The sequence below is a fragment of the Dromiciops gliroides genome, chromosome 5 (genome assembly GCF_019393635.1).
Source record: "Dromiciops gliroides isolate mDroGli1 chromosome 5, mDroGli1.pri, whole genome shotgun sequence".
Lineage (NCBI taxonomy): Eukaryota > Metazoa > Chordata > Mammalia > Microbiotheria > Microbiotheriidae > Dromiciops > Dromiciops gliroides.
This window is the reverse complement of record NC_057865.1, coordinates 91,467,336-91,490,579: the sequence shown is the minus strand read 5'-3', so window position 1 is coordinate 91,490,579 and position 23,244 is coordinate 91,467,336. Positions and strand designations below refer to the sequence as shown.

General features: G+C 37.2%; 1 protein-coding gene across 1 annotated transcript in view; it reads left to right on the top strand.

Annotated features, from left to right (window-relative positions):
* LOC122729468 (polypeptide N-acetylgalactosaminyltransferase 11-like) overlaps window positions 1-23,244 on the top strand; it is a 77,798-nt gene that overhangs the window by 43,058 nt on the left and 11,496 nt on the right. The window contains 8 exon segments of the mRNA XM_043968361.1: window positions 1,614-1,737; window positions 6,246-6,412; window positions 12,234-12,275; window positions 12,278-12,358; window positions 14,588-14,837; window positions 15,993-16,110; window positions 18,423-18,575; window positions 22,409-22,627. Coding sequence (XP_043824296.1) covers window positions 1,614-1,737; window positions 6,246-6,412; window positions 12,234-12,275; window positions 12,278-12,358; window positions 14,588-14,837; window positions 15,993-16,110; window positions 18,423-18,575; window positions 22,409-22,627 — 1,154 coding nt within the window.

Genomic DNA, 23,244 nt, shown 5'->3' with positions numbered 1-23,244 from the left:
CCTTCAACTACTAAGCATTAGTCAATTCTTTACTCCAGTTTTATTTCACTGTATTTTAGAAGCACTGTGGAGATACTGGAGGGTATCTGGAATATATTATAAAGAAACATGAGGAAAGGATTGATTTTAAAGAGTTTTAAAACAAGTATGGCCATTTTTTCCAACTTTAATTTTAAAAAAAGTTTTATTGATTGTATTTTCTTTTTTTAACATCACTGCTACTTCCCAGTGAGGCAGCTGGTAGCACAGTAGATAGAACCCAGGCCTGTAGTCAGGAAGATCTGTGTTCAATACCCAACCAGACACTAGCTGTGTGATCTTGGGCAAGTTACTTAACTTTTGTTTGCCTTAGTTTCCTCAACTGTAAAGTGGGAATAAAAATAGCATGTACCATGCAGGGTTGTCGTGAGGATCAAATAAGATGACTTTTGTGAAGCACTGAGCACAGTGTCTGGCACATAGTAATTGCTATATAAATGCTTATTCCCTTGCCTTCCCCCTTCTCCAGTAATACCTTTTTCTTCTCCCCCTTGCCCTTCTTTGTAACAATTGGGTATGGGCAGGCAAAACAAATCAGCGTGTTAGCCATGTCTGAAAATGTATGCCTCATTTTTTACCTCTAGTCCCCTACTTTCCTTCTGAAAATACTTCACCCTCAGCTTCCTGGAGTAATAATTTGCTTTGAGTAGCATTCTGCTCTTGCAGTGTTGCTTTCCTTGTTATTGTGGTCATATTACAAACTGTTACCCTGATTTGGCTTATTTTTCTCTGCTTCAGTTCATACATGTCCTTAACTCTGGCCAACTATGCAAAAAGACATGCACCTCTTTTAAATTACAGAACATTCTTATTGGTTATATGGAAAAACTTCTTAATTGTATAAGAATGAAATTAGGGAGTCTCCTTTTCTAGGAAGATTGAAAGTCAAATCAGCAACAGGTTCTTGAGAGTGGCCTGAATGTGATGTAGAAGTTTTAACCAATGAACTCTTGATGTCCCTTGAAGCTCTATGATCTTATAACTAAATAGTTGTAGTCAATATTTTATATGTGTGCTGTTGTGTATAGAGAGTTGTCCTTGGAGTCAGGAAGACCTGGATTCAAGTCCTCTCACATGTGAGCTGTGTGGTTGTGGACAAAGCTCATTGTTTTAGGCAACTCTCTAAGCCTGTACATTGCAGAGAAGTTGTTAAACTGCGTTAATAGAGGAAATTTCCTCACCTCAGGGTTCTCTACAGATTAATGAAAACAGGTACAATCTCTATTGTTCTCCTTGTTTCCGAATTTGTGTATCAGGAAAAATGGTATACCTTGGTGATCAGGTTAGTCTTCTAGGTATGATCAAATGTTTTTAGAACGTTGCTGGTGAACAGGTGGTTAGTTATATTTATTTGTTGCTGAATAACTTGCTGGACAAATAAAAATTTAAAGATTTTACCTCTAACCTTAATTCATCCTTTTGTAACTGGAGTAGCTTAGATGCAAAAAACATGGCTGATACCTAGTTATAATGGAGTGAGTTAATTTTCCCTGTTATATTTTTTGATCTATTACAGTAGAACCAATAATCCTTTCTAGACATGATATACTGACTTTAACTTCTTTCTGTTACAGGTATGATTTTTAATGAAAGAGATCAGGAATTGAGAGACTTGGGCTATCAGAAGCATGCCTTTAATTTACTTATCAGTAATCGCTTGGGCTACCATAGAGATGTGCCAGATACAAGGAATGCAGAGTATGTTTGTCATACTAATTTCTGTTACTACAATTTAATATTGTGCTTTCGTGTCCATTTTAAGATCCCATGAAAACAGTATTAAAATGTGGCAGTTTATCCAACTATTACACTATTTTAGGAGCTGCTTAAAACAGATCTCCAGACCTATTATAATTTGAGCCAGATGATTTGAGTTTGTAATAACATGATTCAGAGTTTACTGGATTTATTTTAAAATAACAAATCAGGTGGCAAATAGATGAAAGGTCAAAAGTATATGTAAATAAACAGCTTATCCAGGTCATATTTCAAGAGCAAGAAGTAAAACTAATGAACTCTTAGGGAACAGTATGAATTTAATTTAAGGGAAGATTCATTCCTCAGATTGAATGTTTGGCTACTGAAAATGGTGAAATATAAAGGTTGGTTTTTTGGGGTTTTTTTGCCATCCAAGAAATGTAGGCATCCAAGAAATGTAGAAATGGAGGAAAACCAGTTAAATGAAACTTAGGAGTAAATGTTAATGAACCAGAAGCAAATAATTAAAGTGGAAGTTATTTGTATAACAAGCAGTGATTTTGTCAGCTTGTTCCTCATGTCATGGTGACATTCTGATGTATCTTATAAAACCCATGAAAACAGGTACTTGTTTGTTCTTTCCTTGAAATGAGAGGTGGGGTGGCTTGTATAATGGAGAGAATGAAGGACTTGGAGTCAGAACACCTGGAGTTGAGGCCTTGCCCCACAAATTAGTATCTTTGTAATCACAGACAATTTCCTTAACCTTTCTGAGACTCATTTTCCCAATTATAGTAAGAGACTACTAATTCTTGTGCTCCTTGCATCTTAATCTTCTTATGTGGAAAGTGTTGTGTAAACATGAAGTGCTATAGCAATGCAAGCTATTATTATCTTTATCTCCACTCAGACATAAGGTCAACCACAGTCTAATGAGGTTCAGTTACTGGAAAAACTTGCTCTTCAGTCATTGTGAGAGCCTATGAAGTATGAATACTTTCAGAGCCTATTCATAATATTATTCTTGCCCTCTAACAGCTTGTTTCCTAAGGTAGTAATACACACAAATCATAAATGTGTGATACAGAAAAATGAAATTCATTTTTACTGAGAAGCAGGCATATCTGAAGAATAGGATCTTTTTTTTTTTTTTAAAGAAACCTATTTTTCAATTCATGCATCTCTCATGTGCCCCCTATGTGCTAGGTGCTGGAGATATAAAAAGGAATATGAAAAAGCTCCTTTCCTAAAGGAATTTGCATTTTCCTGGGAATTAGTTGAGATCATTTTGTTTAAACAAACCAAACCAAAAAAAAAAAATAGAAAACTATTTCTCATAAAAACAAAAATGGGCAGTTTATCCATGAAAACACTACTGGGATTTCGAAGAAACTCGGAGGTTTACCATGATCATGAGCTTACCATGACCCAACAAATCATAAGAATGAAGTTTAAAAAATTTTAAACTTCTCTAATAATAGATATTTTATGGTTTCATGTAGGTTGTTATTTTAAAATTCCTTTTTCTTTATTTGAATGTTTTATTGTTGGTTATCGTTTATAATTTAGAAAATTAGACCAAAGTAGAATCAACATTCCACAGGGATGAAAAGGATAGGCAGGTGAGGGATTTAATTTGCCTACAAGATGAGGGAAGGTGAAATTTTGATATGCAAAAGACATACCCATAGTGATAAACCTAAGCAGAATTCTTAGCTGCCTTTTAGATTGAGGGAAGACAGAGTGAATATTACTTTGAAATCTTTGACAGTCAGGAAACCTCACTAGTAAACAATGGAAACTTGATGTTCAAAATGTATTGTGACTTCTGAAAGTTACTAAAATATCTAGAGCGTCTTCATTGCTGTGACAAAGGCAGATCTGAAGGTACAAGTGATTGAATTCACTTTTCTCTTCCTGAGCCTCAGTTTCCTTTAAACAAAATGGGGATGATAGTACCCATAATACTGGTTCTATGGGCGTGTTGTGAGACTGAAACATGTAAAATTTTCCAAATGTTAAAGCCCCGTATCAATAGTTTTGTTGTTACAGTTCTTATTAATATTAATATTCATAGGAACATAGGACTAGAACTAGGAGAGGCCTTTTTGATAATCTCCCAGAGCACCCTTATTATATAGGAGAAGAAACGGGATATTTGGCACTGTTTCCTCTCTTCATTTCATTGAATTCTGATTTCCACTAAAATAATTGTGCACAAGAATAGGATTTTATTCTACTTAAAACAACATAAAACAAATTAGATATTGCTAATGAAATGTTGTTGCTTGCTGTAGGCCTAAAGTGACTGCTTTAATAATTAGCTAAGAATTATTGTGATTATTATGAGTTATAATAGCATTTAGATCATGCTTTAGGTTTGCAAAACATATATTATTACCCCATTTAAAATTTTGATGTATTTGTTCTCTTGTGTCTTCCGAAATTTCAGTAAAATCCTGATTCCACTATTAATTTACATTATATTTGATAAAAACATCAATAGGCAAATCCAATTTTAAGCCTAGTCTTGGTCCAGGTTATTACAAATCCCATAGTGGTATCTTTAAAATATGTGGAATTTTAATGTGCATTCAAATGCTAAATAAATATAGTGGTCTTCTTTTGATTGTATAATTCTACTCAAAAACCTTCAGAGGAGATTACTTATTGGCTACTGAATAAATATTATAATGATTCTGGATTTCAAGACCCTGCACCATCTGACTTTGACCTAGCTTTCCAGCCCACCTTGGGTGACTACTCTATCTCCTATTTTCGTCCTGCTCTCTCTCATTTTTGTGCCATTGCTTACTTACTCTCTCTGTGATGCCAATAAAGGGCTCTTCCCTGCCGCTCCTTACCCCCACTGATCTCTTTTTGAAGTCCCTTTTTTCTTTTAAGACCTAACTTAGGTGCCATTTCTTCCATGTAGTTTTCCCTGACTCATCTCATATTAAATTTATTATTTGCATCTCAAATCCCTCATAACTTTTTTTCTTTGAAGTGACCACACTTTCATATATGTTTGTAAACATTTACCCTCTTTCCCCATCATATAGAAAGCTCCTTAAGAGCAAGATCCATTCATATTGAGCTCTCTAGCTCTTCCTTTCCTTTCTTCTCTACTGCCATACTGATCGTAATGATCTACTCAGTTAACACTTTTAAAATGTTGAATTAAATGGACTTTAATAATTCATTTTAGAATTTGTGATTTGTTACATTTTTATTTCATTTTTTACAATTGTTAGACTTGACATTGTCTGCTAAAAGTAGATTTTTAAAATTAGATTTTACTCATTTTTATTGTTTCCTTTTGAAACTTCTAAAGTTTCCATAGAAAAAGTATGCTAGCTATTTGTTCCATAACAAATTCCATTATAGTTTTGCTGATATTGCCCGCAATTTTCTTCCTTTTCCTTTTAATGTAAATTTTTTTTTTTAGTGAGGCAATTGGGGTTAAGTGACTTGCCCAGGGTCACACAGCTAGTAAGTGTTAAGCGTCTGAAACCGGATTTGAACTCAGGTGCTCCTGACTCCAGGGCCGGTGCTCTATCCACTGCGCCATCTAGCTGCCCCTAATGTAATTTTTTAAAAATAAAAATATTTTTATTTATAATTTTGAGTTCTAAATTTTATTCCTCCTTTCCTCCCTTCCTTCCCCCTTCCCTCAGGTGGTAAGCAATCAGATATAGGTTATGCACGTGTAGTTATGTAAAACATTTTCTATAAGAAATACTTGAATAGGGGCAGCTAGGTGCCACAGTGGATAGAGCACGGGCCCTGGATTCAGGAGGACCTGAGTTCAAATCCGGCCTCAGACACTTAACACTTACTAGCTGTGTGACCCTGGGCAAGTCACTTAACTCTCATTGCCCTACCAAAAAAACCACAGAACAAACAAACAAAAAAGAAATAGTTGAATAAAATAAAAAAAATGGAAGTGAAGAATAGCATATTTCAGTCTGTGTTTAATCAATATCAGTTCTATCTTTGGAGGCGGATAGTATGCTTCATCAGTCCTTTGGGATTGTCTTGGATCATTGTATTTCTGAGAATAATTAAGTCATTCACAAGTTTTTCATCAAATATTTCTGTCACTATGCACAACGTTCTCCTGGTTCTTCTCACTTCACTATATATCAGTTCATACAAGTCTTTCCAGGCCTTTCTGAAATCATCCTGTTTGTCATTTCTTTTGAATAATAATAATAATAATAATCCACTTATCTAATTGTTAATATACTCTATGCATTTCAACTATGTCAAAGTTTTTGAAACAAGACAAAGAGAATAGGTTAAGGAAGAAAAAAAATAGGAATGCTAGAAGAAATCACATAGACTTGTGGTTTGTTTACCTCAGCTTCCTATGTGCTTCTAAGAATGAATGGAAACAAACACAGAAGAGAATAATGGGACAAGTAGGTTCATAAAGTGGTTGATGAAAAATATCTTGAAACATATAAGACTTTTAAAATTCAGTTTTCTTATAATTATGTCTGCAGATGTAAAGAAAAGTCATATCCAAATGACCTTCCAGCGGCTAGTATTGTGATTTGTTTCTACAATGAAGCTTTTTCTGCCTTGCTTCGGACGGTGCACAGTGTCATAGATAGAACACCAGCCCATCTCCTTCATGAAATTATCTTGGTAGATGACAATAGTGAATTTGGTGAGTATAACTATATAACTCTAGGAATAAATATTGCTAATCTAGGATGCCAGTACTAATAATACTTGAATTTTTCCATTTTCTTCCAACAACAGTGACAGTCATGCAGGAAATTGAATATTCAAAATGGAAGGTAAAAACTATTGCTATGCACAAAATTCCAGTAGGGATAGCTATAGTTAAATATTCTAGCCATTGAACATATCATAGTTTTAAGGAAATAGGAGTAGTTTAGCCTATGGACAAATTCTGTTTTCTATGTTTAGTGCTTGAAATTTGTTGTTGCAGTTGTATATTGCTATAAGGCAATTTTCTCTTTACAAATGTGTTTTGTTTCAAAAGGTTATTTATGAATTACCTATTTGGAATTGATAACCCATTTTTACTATGATACAGTGTTGTAAGTTTTGGTTAGTTTCTTGGCTAGCCCTTAGAAACTCACATTAATCCATAATATAGCTGAATACCATACAGTTGCCATGAAAACAGTAGAAATTTTTTTTAAACATCAATGATGCTAGGAAATACTTTCTCTTTAATTGTAGTGGTGCTGCTTGAGAAAAATAGGTTCAATTAGAATAGTATCAGGCAGGTATTGGTTTGTGATTTCTAAGGGCTTATGTCTTTCAATTTTAAAATATAAGGTGGATGGACATTTTTGTGGATATTCTGAAGGGAATGCTCGAACAGTTTCAAGGTATGATTAATGGTACTATTAATCATGTCCAACTTATTTGAAAACTTATGGCTTTCATTTTTCTTTGATTTGTTATTTCACTTTCTAAAAAAACCTCATAATTAGGGTTGATTTTTGGTTAAGAGATGGAAGAATGGGAGAGAAATTTTTCTTAGGTTACTGGAGAGAAGGACAACAGAGCCTGTCTTTCTATTTCTGAGTCCCTTTGTCCCTCTGTTCCCTTGTCTCCCCTCTCCTATATCACCCTCAAAACACACACACACACACACACACACACACACACACACACCACGTGTGCATGCACGCACACAAGAAAGATACTGCTTGAAAGTGGAACTCATTGAGCTATGAGCTGTGAAAGTGGGGAAAGGGTCTTAAGTGGAGATTGTGCCCAGTTTTCAAGAGAGTGAAGGAGAAGAAATTATTAAAGTCAAGCAATTCCACAGTTTCCACCAGTTGATATCATTAGCCTAGGACAGCTGGGCCACTCTTCTAAGCAACTGGGTTTGGACTGTCTTAGGGCAGGTGGGGTCAGGGGTAGGTGACATGTGGCCTGCCCTTTGTACACACGGGTCACTCATAAATCAAGTGTTTGCAACTTGAGAAGTGCCTTGTTTGGAAGACTAAGACTGGTGGTGATGGAAAAAATATATTGGAAAATATCTAATAAGAGAGCAACCCTAGTCAGAAATCACAAATACATACACAATGAAGAGAAATGGAAAAGGCTGGGCTTTTTTGTTGTTCTTGTTACCTCTGCTTAGCAAACTCATATCTACCCTTTAAAAAGATCCTGAAAGTCAGATTATCCGTGTTTAAGAATACATAGCTGGGGGGGCAGCTAGGTGGCGCAGTGGATAAAGCACCGGCCCTGGATTCAGGAGTACCTGAGTTCAAATCCGGCCTCAGACACTTGACACTTACTAGCTGTGTGACCCTGGGCAAGTCACTTAACCCCCACTGCCCCGCCAAAAAAAAAAAAAGGCAAAAAACAAGAATACAAAGCTTGGAACAGAATTGAAAAGAAAAACTGGTAGGTAATTAAAATTAAAGTCTTTCTTCTATAGGGTGTGGGGCTTTTTATTGCTTTGATAAAAACTGGTGGGCTGCCTAGATGAAGAGCATGGCTGAGATCTGGAGGAGGGGATAGTTCTTCTGGTTGCCAGTTAGGTAAGTGGTAAGCCAAAGCTCAGGGCAAATAAATGCACGTTATATGTGGTAGTGGAGGCAGAATGGAGAAATGAGAACTTATCTCTTATAGATTACCAGCTTCTGGAGGAGAGGGACTTGACTACATCCCCACAGCGCCTTGGGAGCTTACTCATCGCTGTTGAAGGAATGATAAGAATATGACTTAACTCCTTCCACATGTGAAATGTGAAGCAATGGGGAGTAAACTCCAGAGACGCTCTATTACCTCATGTATCAAATCTAAACTCCTCTGTCATTTAAAATTCTTTACCATCTGGTCTCCTTCTAGGCTTCCAGTCGTATTACACAGTGCTCCACATGCTCCTCAGTCACCATGTTCCTGTCTCCACACCTTTGTACTGTTGTCCCCATCCCTGAGATGGTTTCTCTCTCCCCACACACATGTGAATACACATGTATATATTCTAATGTATACACATGTTGTCTCCTCTAGTAGAATGTAAGTTTCTTGAGTGCAGGGACTGTATCCCAGTGTGTGGCATGTAGTAGCTTAATAATTGGTTTTATTGATTTTGGTTATTATTGATTTATTGATTACCTGGATTTCCAGTTAAATGCTGGTAAATTGGGAAAACTGGGATAGCACACTTAGCACTTAAAAAATACTTGATTTATTTTTCATTTAAATGCTAGTAATGAACTCCATCTGCTTACTAGACATTTTTATCTTGATGTCATTTAGACGTTTCATTAAAAAAATTTTTTTTTCAATTTTCTTTCTTTTTTTTTTTGGTCCTTTTTATTTAAAATTTTGAGTTCCAAATTCTATCCCTCCCTATGCTCCCTCCTCCCTGAAGTGATGAGCAATCAGATAAAGGTAACACATGTGCAATTATGTAAAACATTATCATATTAGTAATTTTATATAAAAACTCAAATAAAAAAAGAAAATGCAAAGTAGCATGCTTATGTCTGTGTGCATTCAATATCAGTTCTTTTTCTGGAGGTGGATAGTATGTTTTATCTCATTAGCCCTTTGGGATTGTCTTGGATCATTGTATTGCTGAGAGTAGTTAAGTCCTTCACAATTGCTCATAGAACACTAATGCTGTCACTGTGCACAGTGTTCTCCTGGTTCTGCTCACTTCACTATACATCAGTTCCTATAAGTCTTTCCAGGTTTTTCCGAAATCATCCTGCTTGTCATTTCCCTCAGCACAACAGTATTCCATCACAATCACACACCACAGCTTTTTCAGTCATTCCCCAACTGATGGGTGGTCCCTGGATCTCCAATTCTCAGCCACCACAAAAAGTTGCCATAAATATTTTTTGTACAATTTTTTTCCTTTTCTCTTTTTCACAGTTAATATTGTTAACTATTTCCCTCCATCCTATTCCCTTCCCCATGATATTTACTCTATTATCTAGCTTCTTTCACCCCTCCCTCCTTATCCCCTTCCCCTCCTACTTTCCTGCAGGGTTAGATAGATTACTTCACCCAATTGAATGTGTATGTCAATCCCTCCTAGAGCCAAGTCTGATGAGATTAAGGTCTTTCAGCCAGTTCTGATAAATATCAGGCTCATTCACTTCCCTGCTCCTCCCCCTCACTCTATAAACCCTTTCCTGTTTCTTTCATGTGGGATTTCACTCCATTCTCACTCTCCCCTCTCCCCTCCCCCAGTGCATTCCTCTCACCCCTCAATTTTACCCTAAAGATGTCATCATGGGGCAGCTAGGTGACACAGGGGACAAAGTACCCACCCTGGACTCAGGAGGACCAAGCCCAAATCTGGCCCCAGTCCATGTAGACATTTCAAATGCAATATGTATAAAGCTGAACTCATTTTTCTTTTCTCCAAACCTCACCCTTTTCTGAGCTTCCCTATTTCTGTGGAGGGCATTGTCATCCTTTCCATTACTCAGGTTCATAACCTCAATGTCATTCTTATTCTTTGCTTTCATATAACTTCACATATGCACTCAGCAAACTTTTTTTTATTTTTTGTTTTACAGAATTTCTTTCATCATCTACTTTTCTCCACTTAAGACAGCCACTACCCTAATTTGGCCCCTCATCATCTTTCTTTTTTTTTTTCCCCAGGGCAGTGAGGGTTAAGTGACTTGCCCAAGGTCACATAGCTAGTAAGTGTCAAGTGTCTGAGGCTGGATTTGAACTCAGGTCCTCCTGAATCCAGGGCCAATGCATTATCCACTGTACCACCTAGCTGCCCCCTCCCTCGTCATCTTTTACCTGAATTATTGTCACCCCCCCCCTTTTTTTTTTTTGCCTCCAACCTCATCCCACTCTTGGGACCCTTTCCAAGTATTTAAATAGTACATTTCCCAAAGTGTTCAGTCTAACCATGTCATTTTTCTATTCAGTAAACTACTCTAGTTCATTATTACCTTTGTCACATCTCGAATAAAATATAAACTCCTCTGTTTATCAATTTAATCCCTTTACAACTTTGTCCCAAGAGTTCTTTGAAGCCTTATTAAGTCAAACAAGTAAATTTTTATTAAATGCTTTCTATGGATCAGGCACTTTGCTAAGCATTGGGGGTGCAAAGAAAGGTCAAAACACAGTCCCTCCTCTGAAGGACTTCATATTTTAATGGGAGAGACAGCATACACACAATTACATGCAGGGTCATGTGTGCGTGTGTGTGTGTGTGTATAACAATCATATATATAGACCTACATGTATATACACACATACACATGCGCGTGTCTTTGTGTGTCATGCAATGTTATTTCTGAGAGGAGAGACTAACAGTGGAGGGGAAGCGGGATGTGGAAACCATGGGCCGGGTGAGGAGGGTTTGCCAGGCATGGCAGACAACTAGTACAGAGGTGTGGGGTTTGAAGATGGAATTTTGTATGCGAGGAACAAGTGGGCCAGTGTAGCTGGATGTTATTACTTATTAGTTTCCTTCAGGCCCACATGATCTTGCCGAGCTGGTCTTCTTACCATGCCTCACACATGGCACATTACCTCCGTGCCTTTGTCCCAAGGGTCGCCCTTACCTGCAGTGCCTTCCCTCCCTCCTAGCCTCCGTCTGTCAGGATCCCTGATTTCCTTTAAGGCTTAGCCTTATGTGTATATGAAGCCTTTTGTGATCCCACAAGCCTCCCTTCCTCCTCGGTCACCTTGTGTCAATTTTGTATCTTTTATATATGTCTATACATGTACATATTATCTCTTCAGGCTAGGCTATATGTTTTATTATATGTTTTACTTTAGTCCTTGTATATATTCCAGAGCTTACCATGGCTTATAGTAGGTATTTTAGTCATTAATAAGTGGGTTTTTTTTTTGTTTGTTTGTTTTTGGTGAGGCAATTGGGGTTAAGTGACTTGCCCAGGGTCACACAGCCAGTACATGTTAAGTGTCCGAAGCCGGATTTGAACTCAGGTTCTCCTGAATCCAGGGCCGGTGCTCTATTCACTGTGCCACCTAGCTGCTCCATTAATAAGTATTTTTGATTGCTTTATGAGATATCAAGGCTTAAGATTTCCCATCTTGATTAATGATAGAAATATTTCTCTCTCTTATGTGATTATTTTTACATGAAGCTTTTTTAAATCTGTAATTAAATTTGCTAAGAAATTTCACCTTGGGCTAGTGTCTTCATAATTACAGAATTAAATTACAGAGTGCTTGAAGTTTTGAATATTTTTCCACAATGATATTAGATAACTCAGTGGACTAGTGCAAATAATATTTGATTAAGTAATTGAATATTTGATTTAAAGTTTGTTAAATATTGACATATTTCAATGAATGGTAGTTAAGTATTCACAAATCCCAATAAATGTCTTAGTATTTAAAGATTTATCCATATTTTTTACTTTTGTAAGTAATACACAGAATAAAAGGTCAGTTGGTCTTAAAAATGAGACCTCTACATTTAAAAAAAATAAATTTAGAAACATAATAAAGAAAAAGTAATTGTATTATTTCAGATGATTTGAAAGGAGAGCTAGACGAGTATGTCCAAAAATATTTCATGGAAAAATTCAAGTGGTAAGAAATGAAAAACGAGAGGGATTGATTCGAGGAAGAATGATTGGAGCAGCTCATGCTACAGGTATAACATATTATGTTTTTCTTCTTGGAAAATGACCACATTTATATCAGAGAGACTTTCTTTTTTTAGAGCAGGGGTATATGATAGAGAATAATTTAGAGTCCTAAAATACCTCCCCTGTTTCTGGTAGAAGACATAAGATTTAGCTGGATAATACAAGATGTTCCTTGACCTATGTATGATTCAGAAACTTTTCTGGCTTATATAAAGCTGGGGAGTTGAAGTGAGAAATTTTTACATAGCCATACTTGCTGTGTAAGTCTGTTTATTAATTGCTGCCCTGAAAATCTGACTTCTCTCACATCAGTATTAATTGAACAAAAGTTTGAAATTGAAATATTACTGAATTTAATTACTTAAATTTTATTAATATGTTTTGCTTCAGGACTGTCCTCAGCTGGTGATGGTTAGAAAAGCTAAGTCCCTCCAGCACAAAGCTGTAAAACATAGGGAAGTAAAGTGAACCCCAGGGGGAAAATGTCTACAGTGACTCAAATGATGTCAGTGAAAACAGCACTAAGAACAACTAAACATCATATTAATTGTACTGACCAATTCTGGTCTTGGGAGAATGGATAATATATGTATCCTTCCTCTTGTTAGAGGAGATGGGGCATCCCTGGAACATAATGTTGCATGTACATTCAACTGTGGTTGCTTTGTTTGGTTGTTTTCTTTCTTACAAAGGATGAGTAAGTATTGGGATGGGGATAGGAGTTGTGATAGAAAAAAAAATCAGCAATAAAACATTTTTTATTTGTGTTTTTTTTTTGTGTGTGGGGCAATGGGGGTTAAGTGACTTGCCCAGGGTCACACAGCTAGTGTCAAGTGTCTGAGGCCGGATTTGAACTCAGGTACTCCTGAATCCAGGGCCAGTGCTTTATCCACTGCGCCACCTAGCCGCCCCCTATAAAACATTTTTAAAAAGTAGGGTTAGGGGGCAGCTAGGTGGCGCAGTGGATAGAGCACCGGCCCTGGAGTCAGGAGTACCTGAGTTCAAATCCGGCCTCAGACACTTAACACATACTAGCTGTGTGACCCTGGGCAAGTCACTTAACCCCAATTGCCTCACTTAAAAAAAAAAAAAAGTAGGGTTAGCTAGGTGGCACAGTGGATAGAGCACCGGCCTTGGATTCAGGAGGACCTGAGTTCAAATCCAGCCTCAGACACGTGACACTTACTAGCTGTGTGACCTTGGGCAAGTCATTTAATCCTCACTGTCCCTTAAAAAAAAAAGTAAATTGAAAGGAGTTAGAGCAATAAAAGTGGATAGAAAGAAGAAGTGATGATAGATTGTTGTGGTGGGGGGCAATAATAGTCATAGGGAAGGAGAGAAAAGAAGCCCTAAAAAATTACAAAAATGTAGGCAAAAGAAGAATCCTCAAGATTTTCTGGGGAAGTATTAAAAGTAGATAGTTTATAATAGGTTATGTTATCCTGTAGGATAGTGTTCATAATGATTGTTCAACATCTTTAAGAAAAAGTTAAATTATGTTCAATACTTTAATGTTTTCAAGACCAAAAACTATATGTTAAATTTTAGAAAGATTTTTGGTTAACATGGGTATAATTTTAAAGTTTGGTACATACAAGTTTAACTTTCAGTTATCTATATTTGAGATAATTTCACTCTTGGCCATCTCAGATAACTGAGATGTTAAGGTATCTTTGAGTTCTTGTGTTGACACTTAAATTTGAATGATTATTAAACTCTTCAAACAGCACCATTCAGAATGACTGATGTTGGAGGCAGCTAGGTGGCACAGTGGATAAAGCACTGGCCCTGGATTCAGGAGTACCTGAGTTCAAATCCGGCCTCAGACACTTGACACTTACTAGCTGTGTGACCCTGGGAAAGTCACTTAACCCCCATTGCCCCACAAAAAAACCCCCAAAACCCAACAAAAACCAAAACAAACAAAATGACTGATGCTCCCAAGTTATATATTGCCTCCTAGTTTACATTAGGTGGCAATTTGGGGTTCAGAATTACATTTTGAGCTATAAATAAGAGTGGTATTCATATTTTAGAATATGAAATTTTAGCATTTCATTCATTTAAACTTGGGTCGGGACCAGAATTAGTTATTAGATTATAGTAGTAGTAGTAGTAGTAGTAGTAGTAGTAGTAGTAGTAGTAGTAGTAGTAGTAGTAGTAGTAGTAATGCATTATTATATTGTATTAATAATAATGAAAACTATTAGACTATTATTATTTTACCTTCCTAGGAGAAGTTCTTGTGTTCCTAGACAGTCACTGTGAGGTGAACAAGATGTGGCTACAACCTTTGCTGGTTCCAATTCAAGAAGACCATAGGACGGTTGTTTGCCCTGTGATTGATATTATCAGTGCTGATACACTTATGTACAGCTCATCTCCTATCGTACGTGGAGGATTCAACTGGGGTCTACATTTTAAATGGGATCTTGTTCCCTTTTCTGAGTTAGGAGGACCAGAAGGAGCTATTGCACCTATCAAGTAAGATTTGACTTTATGATTGGAAAACTTGGAATATGTAGGTGCAGGGCAAAGAATAGAGTCATTTTGTGTTTCTGAAATCCCTTGTGTTTGTCTTCAGAGAAATTTAGTAACATCACGTGACAAGACACCTTGCAGTGTGTATATATTCAGAAGCACATCTGATCATGCTCTAAAACACTTCAGATGGCATTTGTACTTAGCTTCACAGATGTCTGACTCGCAGAATTTGGATGTCTTATTTGGGTCCATATGGGTATATTAATCAATGACTAATATTCCTGAGTTTTTGCAATTCCACAAAAAATTTATGCCTTTGCTAAGCTCTGCTAATTGTCCATGACTTGTAGTTGAGTGGATCAGGGTTATAATTTAACTTTACTTGCTTACGAAGTTGTTTTCCTTATGTAATAGTACAGTAACAACCAAAGGTAGTTTACCCTGCAGCTTTAATTCTCTAGAATATAGTTGAAAAAGCATGAAGTAAAGCAAAAAAAAAAAGTCCTCTGAGCGTGACTCAAAGTCCATGCAGTAAAGCCCCAGAAACTAACTCAGCTTGACATTCTTTCTGTTTGTCTGTCTTAGAGCTCATTCTAATCATCTTAATTTCTTCCTTAACCCATGGAAGATTAGAAATAGTAAATTAAAAGGGAAAGCAAGTTCCCAGAAGCAGGCACAGTATAGCAACAGTGAGAAATGATGCTTGACAACATGACAGTGAGTGGAGAAGAGACAGGAAAACTATAAAAATCAGAAGAACCCAAAAAGCATTGCCGTCTGGGGCCATTTACTATAGAGAGAACCAGCCCCTTCATGCCTTAATAGAACTGAGTGCATGGAAGGGTTAGAGAATAGTATTCTGTGAGGAAATCTGAGTTAATCAAGGAAAGGTTATTGTATTATTTTTTTTAAAAGGAACATAAGTATATTCCATTTTATAAAAATTTCTTGTAAAATATTTATAATAAAAAGTTGGAAAATTCAGTGATGTCTAATTACTAGACAATAACCATGCCAACATTGCCTGAGGTTTCTGTAGTAGTTTTCTAGTTTTATTATAGACAGTTGCTGCAAAATTACACTGATTTGAAAAGAAAAGTTTTTCAAAAGAACTATTTCTGTGGAATCAAAGTGATGTTTATTTTCTTTTTCTAGGTCACCAACAATGGCAGGAGGCTTATTTGCTATGAACAGACACTATTTCAATGAACTTGGACAATATGACAGTGGCATGGATATCTGGGGAGGTGAAAATTTAGAAATATCATTTAGGGTAATTCAGATTTTATATGTGTTGTCAACCTCACATAAAGAAGATCATCTAATTTTCAGCTACTTCTAATTGCAGCACTTTGTATACATTCTCATTTGAGGTTACTCGATGGTTCGATGCTTAGAGAGCTGGGCCTAGAGTTAGGAAGACCTGAGTTTAAATGTAGCCTCAGACACTAGCTATGTGACCATGGGCAAGTCCCTTAACTTTTGTTTGCCTCAGTTTCTTCAACTGTAAAGTGGAGATAATAATAGCACCTATGTCCCAGGGCATCAAATGAGATAATATTTGTAAAGTCCTTAACACAGTGCTTGGATCATTGTCAGTATTTAATTCCCTGCTTCCATCCTCCCTCTCTCCCTTTCCTCCCTCTGTTCATCTATCCTCTTTTTCTTCCCACCCTCCCTTATATTTAGTATACATTAATTGTACTGTACTTTGATGATCACACCTGAAGCATCTTTGGGCATTTGGTAAGTTAGTTGAATTTACCGAAGATTTACTTTTTAAAAATTGGAAAAGTCAACCAAATATAATTTCAGAAAGCTTTAATGTGAACATCATTTTGACTTTTTTTCCTTCTTCATATGTTTATTAGTTTTACTTGGCATCATTTATAGCAGTTTGTAATTCTTTCATTCACTTATCTTGCAAAAAAATTATTGACCACCTCCTATATGTGAATGACATAAAGATGGATCCTGCCCATGAAGAGTTTAGAGTTACTGAAAGATAAGACATGTTCTCAGAGAGAGAGGGAGGAATGAATGAATGAAAGTGGTGTAAGAGTTCAAATGAGGGGGAAATGACTTGTAGCTAGAGGAGTTCTAGGAGGAAGTGACACTTGAAGTAGATCTTTTTTTTTTTTTTTTGCGGGGCAATGGGGGTTAAGTGACTTGCCCAGGGTCACACAGCTAGTAAGTGTTAAGTGTCTGAGGCCGGATTTGAACTCAGGTACTCCTGACTCCAGGGCCGGTGCTTTATCCACTGCGCCACCTAGCCACCCCCTTGAAGTAGATCTTAAAGAACGGGCAGGATCTCAGCAGGTATAAATAATGGGCTGGGGAATTCCAGGTGTGATACATGCAGAGGTCCAAGACATGAAAGTAGAAAAGTGTGGAATTAGAGTACAGTTTGGTAGAAACTGTGGGACTTGGGGAAAGGAGAGACATGGGCTTGAATCTTACTGAGTGTAGCCTGTGATGGTAGACAAATCACTTTAATCTCCTTGAGCCTTGGTTTTCTCATCTATAAAGTGATGATGATAATACTTGTAGTACCTGCTTCACAGGGGAGGAAACTGAGGAAAATAGTACAAATACTGGACTACTCCCAATCTGATAGGCTTAATTGGTTCTTCAGATACATAGTTTAGGGTAAAACTGAGCAGCCTGATACAGTACAGATATTTAAACCACATAAAGTGACCGATAATTGCGGTTTAGTGCTGCTAGGGTAGGGTTTGGTTATTCAGTTCAATCCAACAAACTTTTATTATTATTATTGTTAACAGTAAATGGTTTATTACTGTTATTATGTCTAATGCTGGCCTAGGTACTGAGGCTAAACAGATAAAAATGAAGTAGGCTCTGCCTTTAAGGAGCTTGCATTCTCTTTGGGGGGGATACATCATGTACAGAAAGAAACAAATAAATACAAAGTGATTTACCCACATTTATATGAAGAAGGAGATGATGTTAATAAGTGGGGGTATGGATCATTAGGAAAAATAAATCTCCTGAGGAAGTGGCCCCTGAACTGGGCTTTGAAGGATCTTTTGAAGGATCCCATAATTACATTGTATTAAAACAAGTTGGTTGAGGCAGCATTATGAATTATCATTCCCATTTTACAGATATGGAAAGAACATTTGTTAACCTCTTACTATATGCCTCCTCTTTGGGAAAAGCCTCATCTATCGGTCAGTCCTCTTTTCTTAAAAAGATTATTTGTATATTTTGTTTGTATATTGTCTAAATTTCCACCCATATGTCTCCCTCTCTGAGAGCATTGTACGTCAAAACAACACTAAGAGGCAACAAACTTGGGCCCAATACAATGGGCAAGATTGGTACTGGACCACTAAAGTGAAAGGCTAATAAACCACAGGAGTAGAATGGGAAGCACTGTCAGTCATTGCCATGTTATTTGGAGTTTCTGCTATCTTTCAGGGAATATACTTGGTAGAGGTTTGTTTGGATGTCTGTTGGGAAGTGTCTGTTGACATTACAAAATGAATGAAAAAATAAGGAAATTACGATTATTTGGATATGACAATGAAAACATACTAATTGGTTTTGTTTTTTATTTAGATTTGGATGTGTGGGGGCAAACTCTTCATCATCCCTTGCTCTAGAGTTGGACACATTTTCCGGAAAAGGCGTCCCTATGGATCTCCTGAAGGACAGGATACTATGACACATAACTCTTTACGACTGGCACATGTTTGGTTGGATGAATATAAGGTGAGAATTGTTTTGCTTGTTTTGAAAGAATAAATCATAGGATCAAATATATATAGTTGGAAGAGATCATAGAAAAGTGTCTAGTTCAATCCCCTCATTTATAAATGAGGAGATGGAGGCACAGAGAGGGTAAGTGGATTGTCCAAAGTTAACAGGTGGCAGAGCTGGGCATTAGCAGCTGTGCCATTTGGATTCAGACTGAGCACTTTGTCTTAATGTAGTGATTGTTCTGATGCCTCTTTGCTTCTCTGATTTGTCCAAAGTACCTAAATTAGTATTTAGTTATCTTGTCAACTTTGAATTTTAATTAGCTTGATTAATTTATGTTTTGCTGATTTTTATAATTTTAATATTTTGTTTTGTGTTATGGAGGTTTTTTCCTCTGTAAAAAATAATTATGACAGATTATGTTATACCTTGAGAAAACTTTGGGGTGGGATTGAGGTATAAATAACAAAGCCAAGGCTTGTTACTAAGGATCGTATTAGGGACAGCTAGGTGGCACAGTGGATAAAGCACCGGCCCTGGAGTCAGGAGTACCTGAGTTCAAATCCGGCCTCAAACACTTGACACTTACTAGCTGTGTGACCCTGGGCAAGTCACTTAACCCTCATTGCCCTGCCAAAAAAAACCCAAAAAACAAAGGATCATATTAAAATAATAATTCTCAGTCATTCTTCCTGATTTCAGCATTTGATATTATCATCTCCTCTCTCACTTTTTGGTAAAACTGTTTTCTTTTGCTTTTCCTCCTACCTGTTCCAGTCTTTATATCACACCCCCAATCTTCCTTCCCCCGCCTGCCAATGTACCTCAAAATTTTGTTCCAGAACCTTTTATTTTCCCTCTCAACACTCGTAATAGTGATCTCATCTATTCCTGTGGCTTCACGTATCCTTTCTATGCAGATGCTCTCAATTAGCCAATCAATCAAGAAGTATTTCTTAAACACTTACTAGCCTGACACTGGGCTAGGTGCTGCAGCAAGTAAAAGATTGAAACAGTTCCTTAATTGGAGTGAGCTTACATTTTAATGGGGAGTATATGAAGCCTGAATAAATACAAATATGTACGAAGTAGTTTACTAGATAGTTTTATAGAAGATAGTTTTGGGGGGAAGGGCACTAGTAGTTGGGGAATTGAAAAAGGTTTCATGTCGAAGAGAGCACTTGAGCTGCATATTGAAGAAAGACAGGGACCCCATGAGGCCAAGGTATGAAGGGCGTGCATTCCAGGCAGGGGGTGTGGCCGATGCAAAAGTAGACTGTGGAGCTAGAAAGGGCAAGACTGGACAACTGATACATGGGCTGAATGTTTGGATATAAGACTTTACATGAGTTTGGGTTCTATGGAAGGTCTACAGTAGGGAAAGTTCACACGAGAAATACAATAAGTGAAAGCACAGCCAAAGAGAGACTCCCATCAGAGACAGGAAAGGACTTGAAGGTGATCAGCCAGCTTTCTACCCTGAGGTACAAGGCAGAGAAGATATCCCATTACTCTTGCCTCCTCTCCATACCCCATCCCAGAGATGCCCCAACCCAGCCATCTCATCTTCTCAGCTCCTCTACTTCTGTTGAAAATACTGCAGTCCTTCCAGTTTGAGGTTATCACCTCCGCACTGGCCTGGGCCCCTCCTCCTCAGTTAACCTCACAAACCCAGTCGGTTCCTAACCCTTTTCTTTCTTCCGTCACAAGTTCTCTGCCCTCTGCCCCCTTCCCTCTTTCTCCTCACATGACTGTTACCCTTGTTTAAGCCGTCCTCATCGCACACCTAGGCTGTTGTAACAGCCTTATCGCTACGAGTCCAGAAAACCTGGTGGTTCAGCTCTCATTGCTGAGGAAAAGAAATTCTCCCAGGAACATCAGCCTGTCTGTTCCGTTTTGCACAGGATCCCGTGTTGAAGGCTCAGGGGCCTTGAAGGTTATCTTGTCCAATTCCTTCATTTTACATTTGAAGACAGGATGCACGATAAATGTTCTAGGAATGCAGTAGTGTTGCTGAGTCTCATGCCAGGTTCCCATCATTCTCTCAAATACTTTTGGATACTTTGTGAGGCGATATCCCTTTGTTACCTTATGGCATTCTTCTTTGTAATGTTTTGGAAAGAGAACTTATTTTTAAATTGACTTTGCCTATGAATGAATGAAAAAGAATTTATTAAATATTTACCACATACCAAACATGGCTAAGCTTTAGGAATACAAATAGAAAAGCAAGAGAATCTCTGAATTCTAGGAGATGATGCTTTCATATCAAGTTGTGATACATATATAAGAGAGCTCAGCTGCAGGGTAGATATCCTGGGAGGTGCTTCAGAAGGGCAGATGGAAAGACCTGCTGATCTAGAAGGGTAAGTGGCAGGATAGATGAATAAATACTTCCTCTTCTTGGCAGGGAGATATCATATTTACTGACTGAGACAGCTATAGGAAAGCACTTTTTTTTTTTTTTTGCCTCCTCATTTTGGTGACTGGATATTGGTTAGTCTCAGAAATTGTGATAATTGGAGTCAGAAGCCTATTTAAATAGGTCTTGCTGAATTTACTGTAACCACATTTATCTAATCTATCTAATTTGGGATTGATTTTGACCTTTTTCTTGATCACTCAATGATCTTAATAGGTCTCTCATTGGTAGTCAGTTGTTTCTTGTCTGTTAAGATATAGTAAATTTTACTTTAATCCATATTTAGTACCTTCCAACTTTTTTTTGGGGGGGGGAGGGTGGGGCAGTGAGGGTTAAGTGACTTTCCCAGGGTCACACAGCTAGTAAGTGTAAAGTGTCTGAGGCAAATCCAAGGCTAGTGCTTTACCCACTACACCATCTAGCTGCCCCCCTCCCCCTCCAACTTTCTTCTTAAAGAAAGTATTTGATATGAATTCTTGAGGCTTCAAAGTAGTCTACAAGCCCTTGGCTTCTTTTGTTTCTTGAACACAAACCATATTTTCCACTGCCTTCCTTTATACTCCCCTTTGAATTGAAACCACTGATATGTTGGCTTAAAGATACTTTGTCAAGTTCTTTATCAAGCTTATCTGCTTCTTCATCCTTTGTACAACATGCTCGTGTTTTAAGATGCACTTAACATGAGTTCTGCAAGGCAGGAGGACCACACATCCCATGAAATGATATTTCTTGTTGCCTTTAGTTCTAGAGTTGATGAAAGCATCTCCTTTATTTCTTCACAGAGAAAAGGGGAGCTTCCAGTTATCTGCTGTTGTATATCTTCTGGTGTCATTTATAGTGAGAATGCCAATAAGTGTGCAGTTTAATTCCTCCACTAATGTATGTCTATTGGTCATTGGATACAAGTGTACCAGCAGTTAAAAGAATATTTGTTGACTAACAACTTTATGATTCTTGGCATCCTCTCTCACCCTTTCCAGTTTATCACCATCACTGCTGAAGTGCATATTGCCTGCCACTGAACTGAGAATTGCCTTGTGTTTTTATTTGTTTTATAGATTGGTATGATCCCCCAAATTTCTTGCCTGTTGGCCAGACTTCTGATATGGAACAGCTCTGTAATTATCTGAACTGGTCTTTGGAAAATAGAAAAAATCCCTGCTTCATAGAACTGATGAGAATTTGGGTTCTGTTTACATAGCCTTTGAGAACCTCAGATTACTTTTATGCTGCCATGAGGCATTGGAAAAGGATTTTGGTAGCGGTTCAAACTGTATTCACATGTGGAGCTATAATTTGCCAGTTGACTATTATCTCAATTTATAATTAAAAGGTGCTATTTTACATTGCTATTTAAAACTGAAATATAGTTGCTGAATTGATATTAAGGAGGAATTTGATCCTTTTTTTCCCCCCAATTTAGGAGCAGTATTTTTCCTTGAGACCTGAGCTGAAGCTCAAAAGCTATGGAAATATCAGCGAACGTGTCGAATTGAGGAAAAAACTGGGCTGTAAATCATTTAAATGGTATTTGGATAATATCTACCCAGAGATGCAGCTTTCTGGGCCCAATGCCAAACCCCAACAACCTGTTTTTATTAACAGGGGACCCAAACGACCCAAAATTCTGCAACGTGGACGGGTAAGGAAGTAACTCTATTGTCATAGTTTGGAATAAAATTAGAATGAAATTAGACTAGATGCCATAAATGGTATTCTGGATAGTTTTAAAATGCCTTGTTTTGATCTTTCATTAATCCTTTGCATGGTAATTTCATCTGCCTAGGTAAAAGACCTCTGAAATTTAAGTACAAGAAGGATTAGAGTCTCACACAGTTAACACTAGGAATTCTGCATGTGTTTGGATTAAATAATCCTCTGTTTCAGTGTTTCCTATTTTGGTTGAGCATTGAATTGTTGAAAGTTCTTGATTCTTTAAGTTATTTGTTTTTACAGTGTTCTTCTTATTAAATACATTTTTCCCCTGGTTCTGCTCACTTCACTCTGTATTAGTTTATACAGATTTCCTCATGTTTTTCTGAAGTCATTGCTTTCATTGTTTCTTATGGTATGATAGTATTCTATTGCATTTATATACCATAATTTGTTCAGCCAGTTCCCATTGGATGGGCTTTTCCTTAGTTTCCAGTTGTTTGTCATTGACAGTACTTCATGTCTACATTTTTTTCAAAACCTGGTATAGTTCATGGAAGAAGGATTTATGCATGTGGATGAAGGGAAAAGAGTAAATGAAATCTA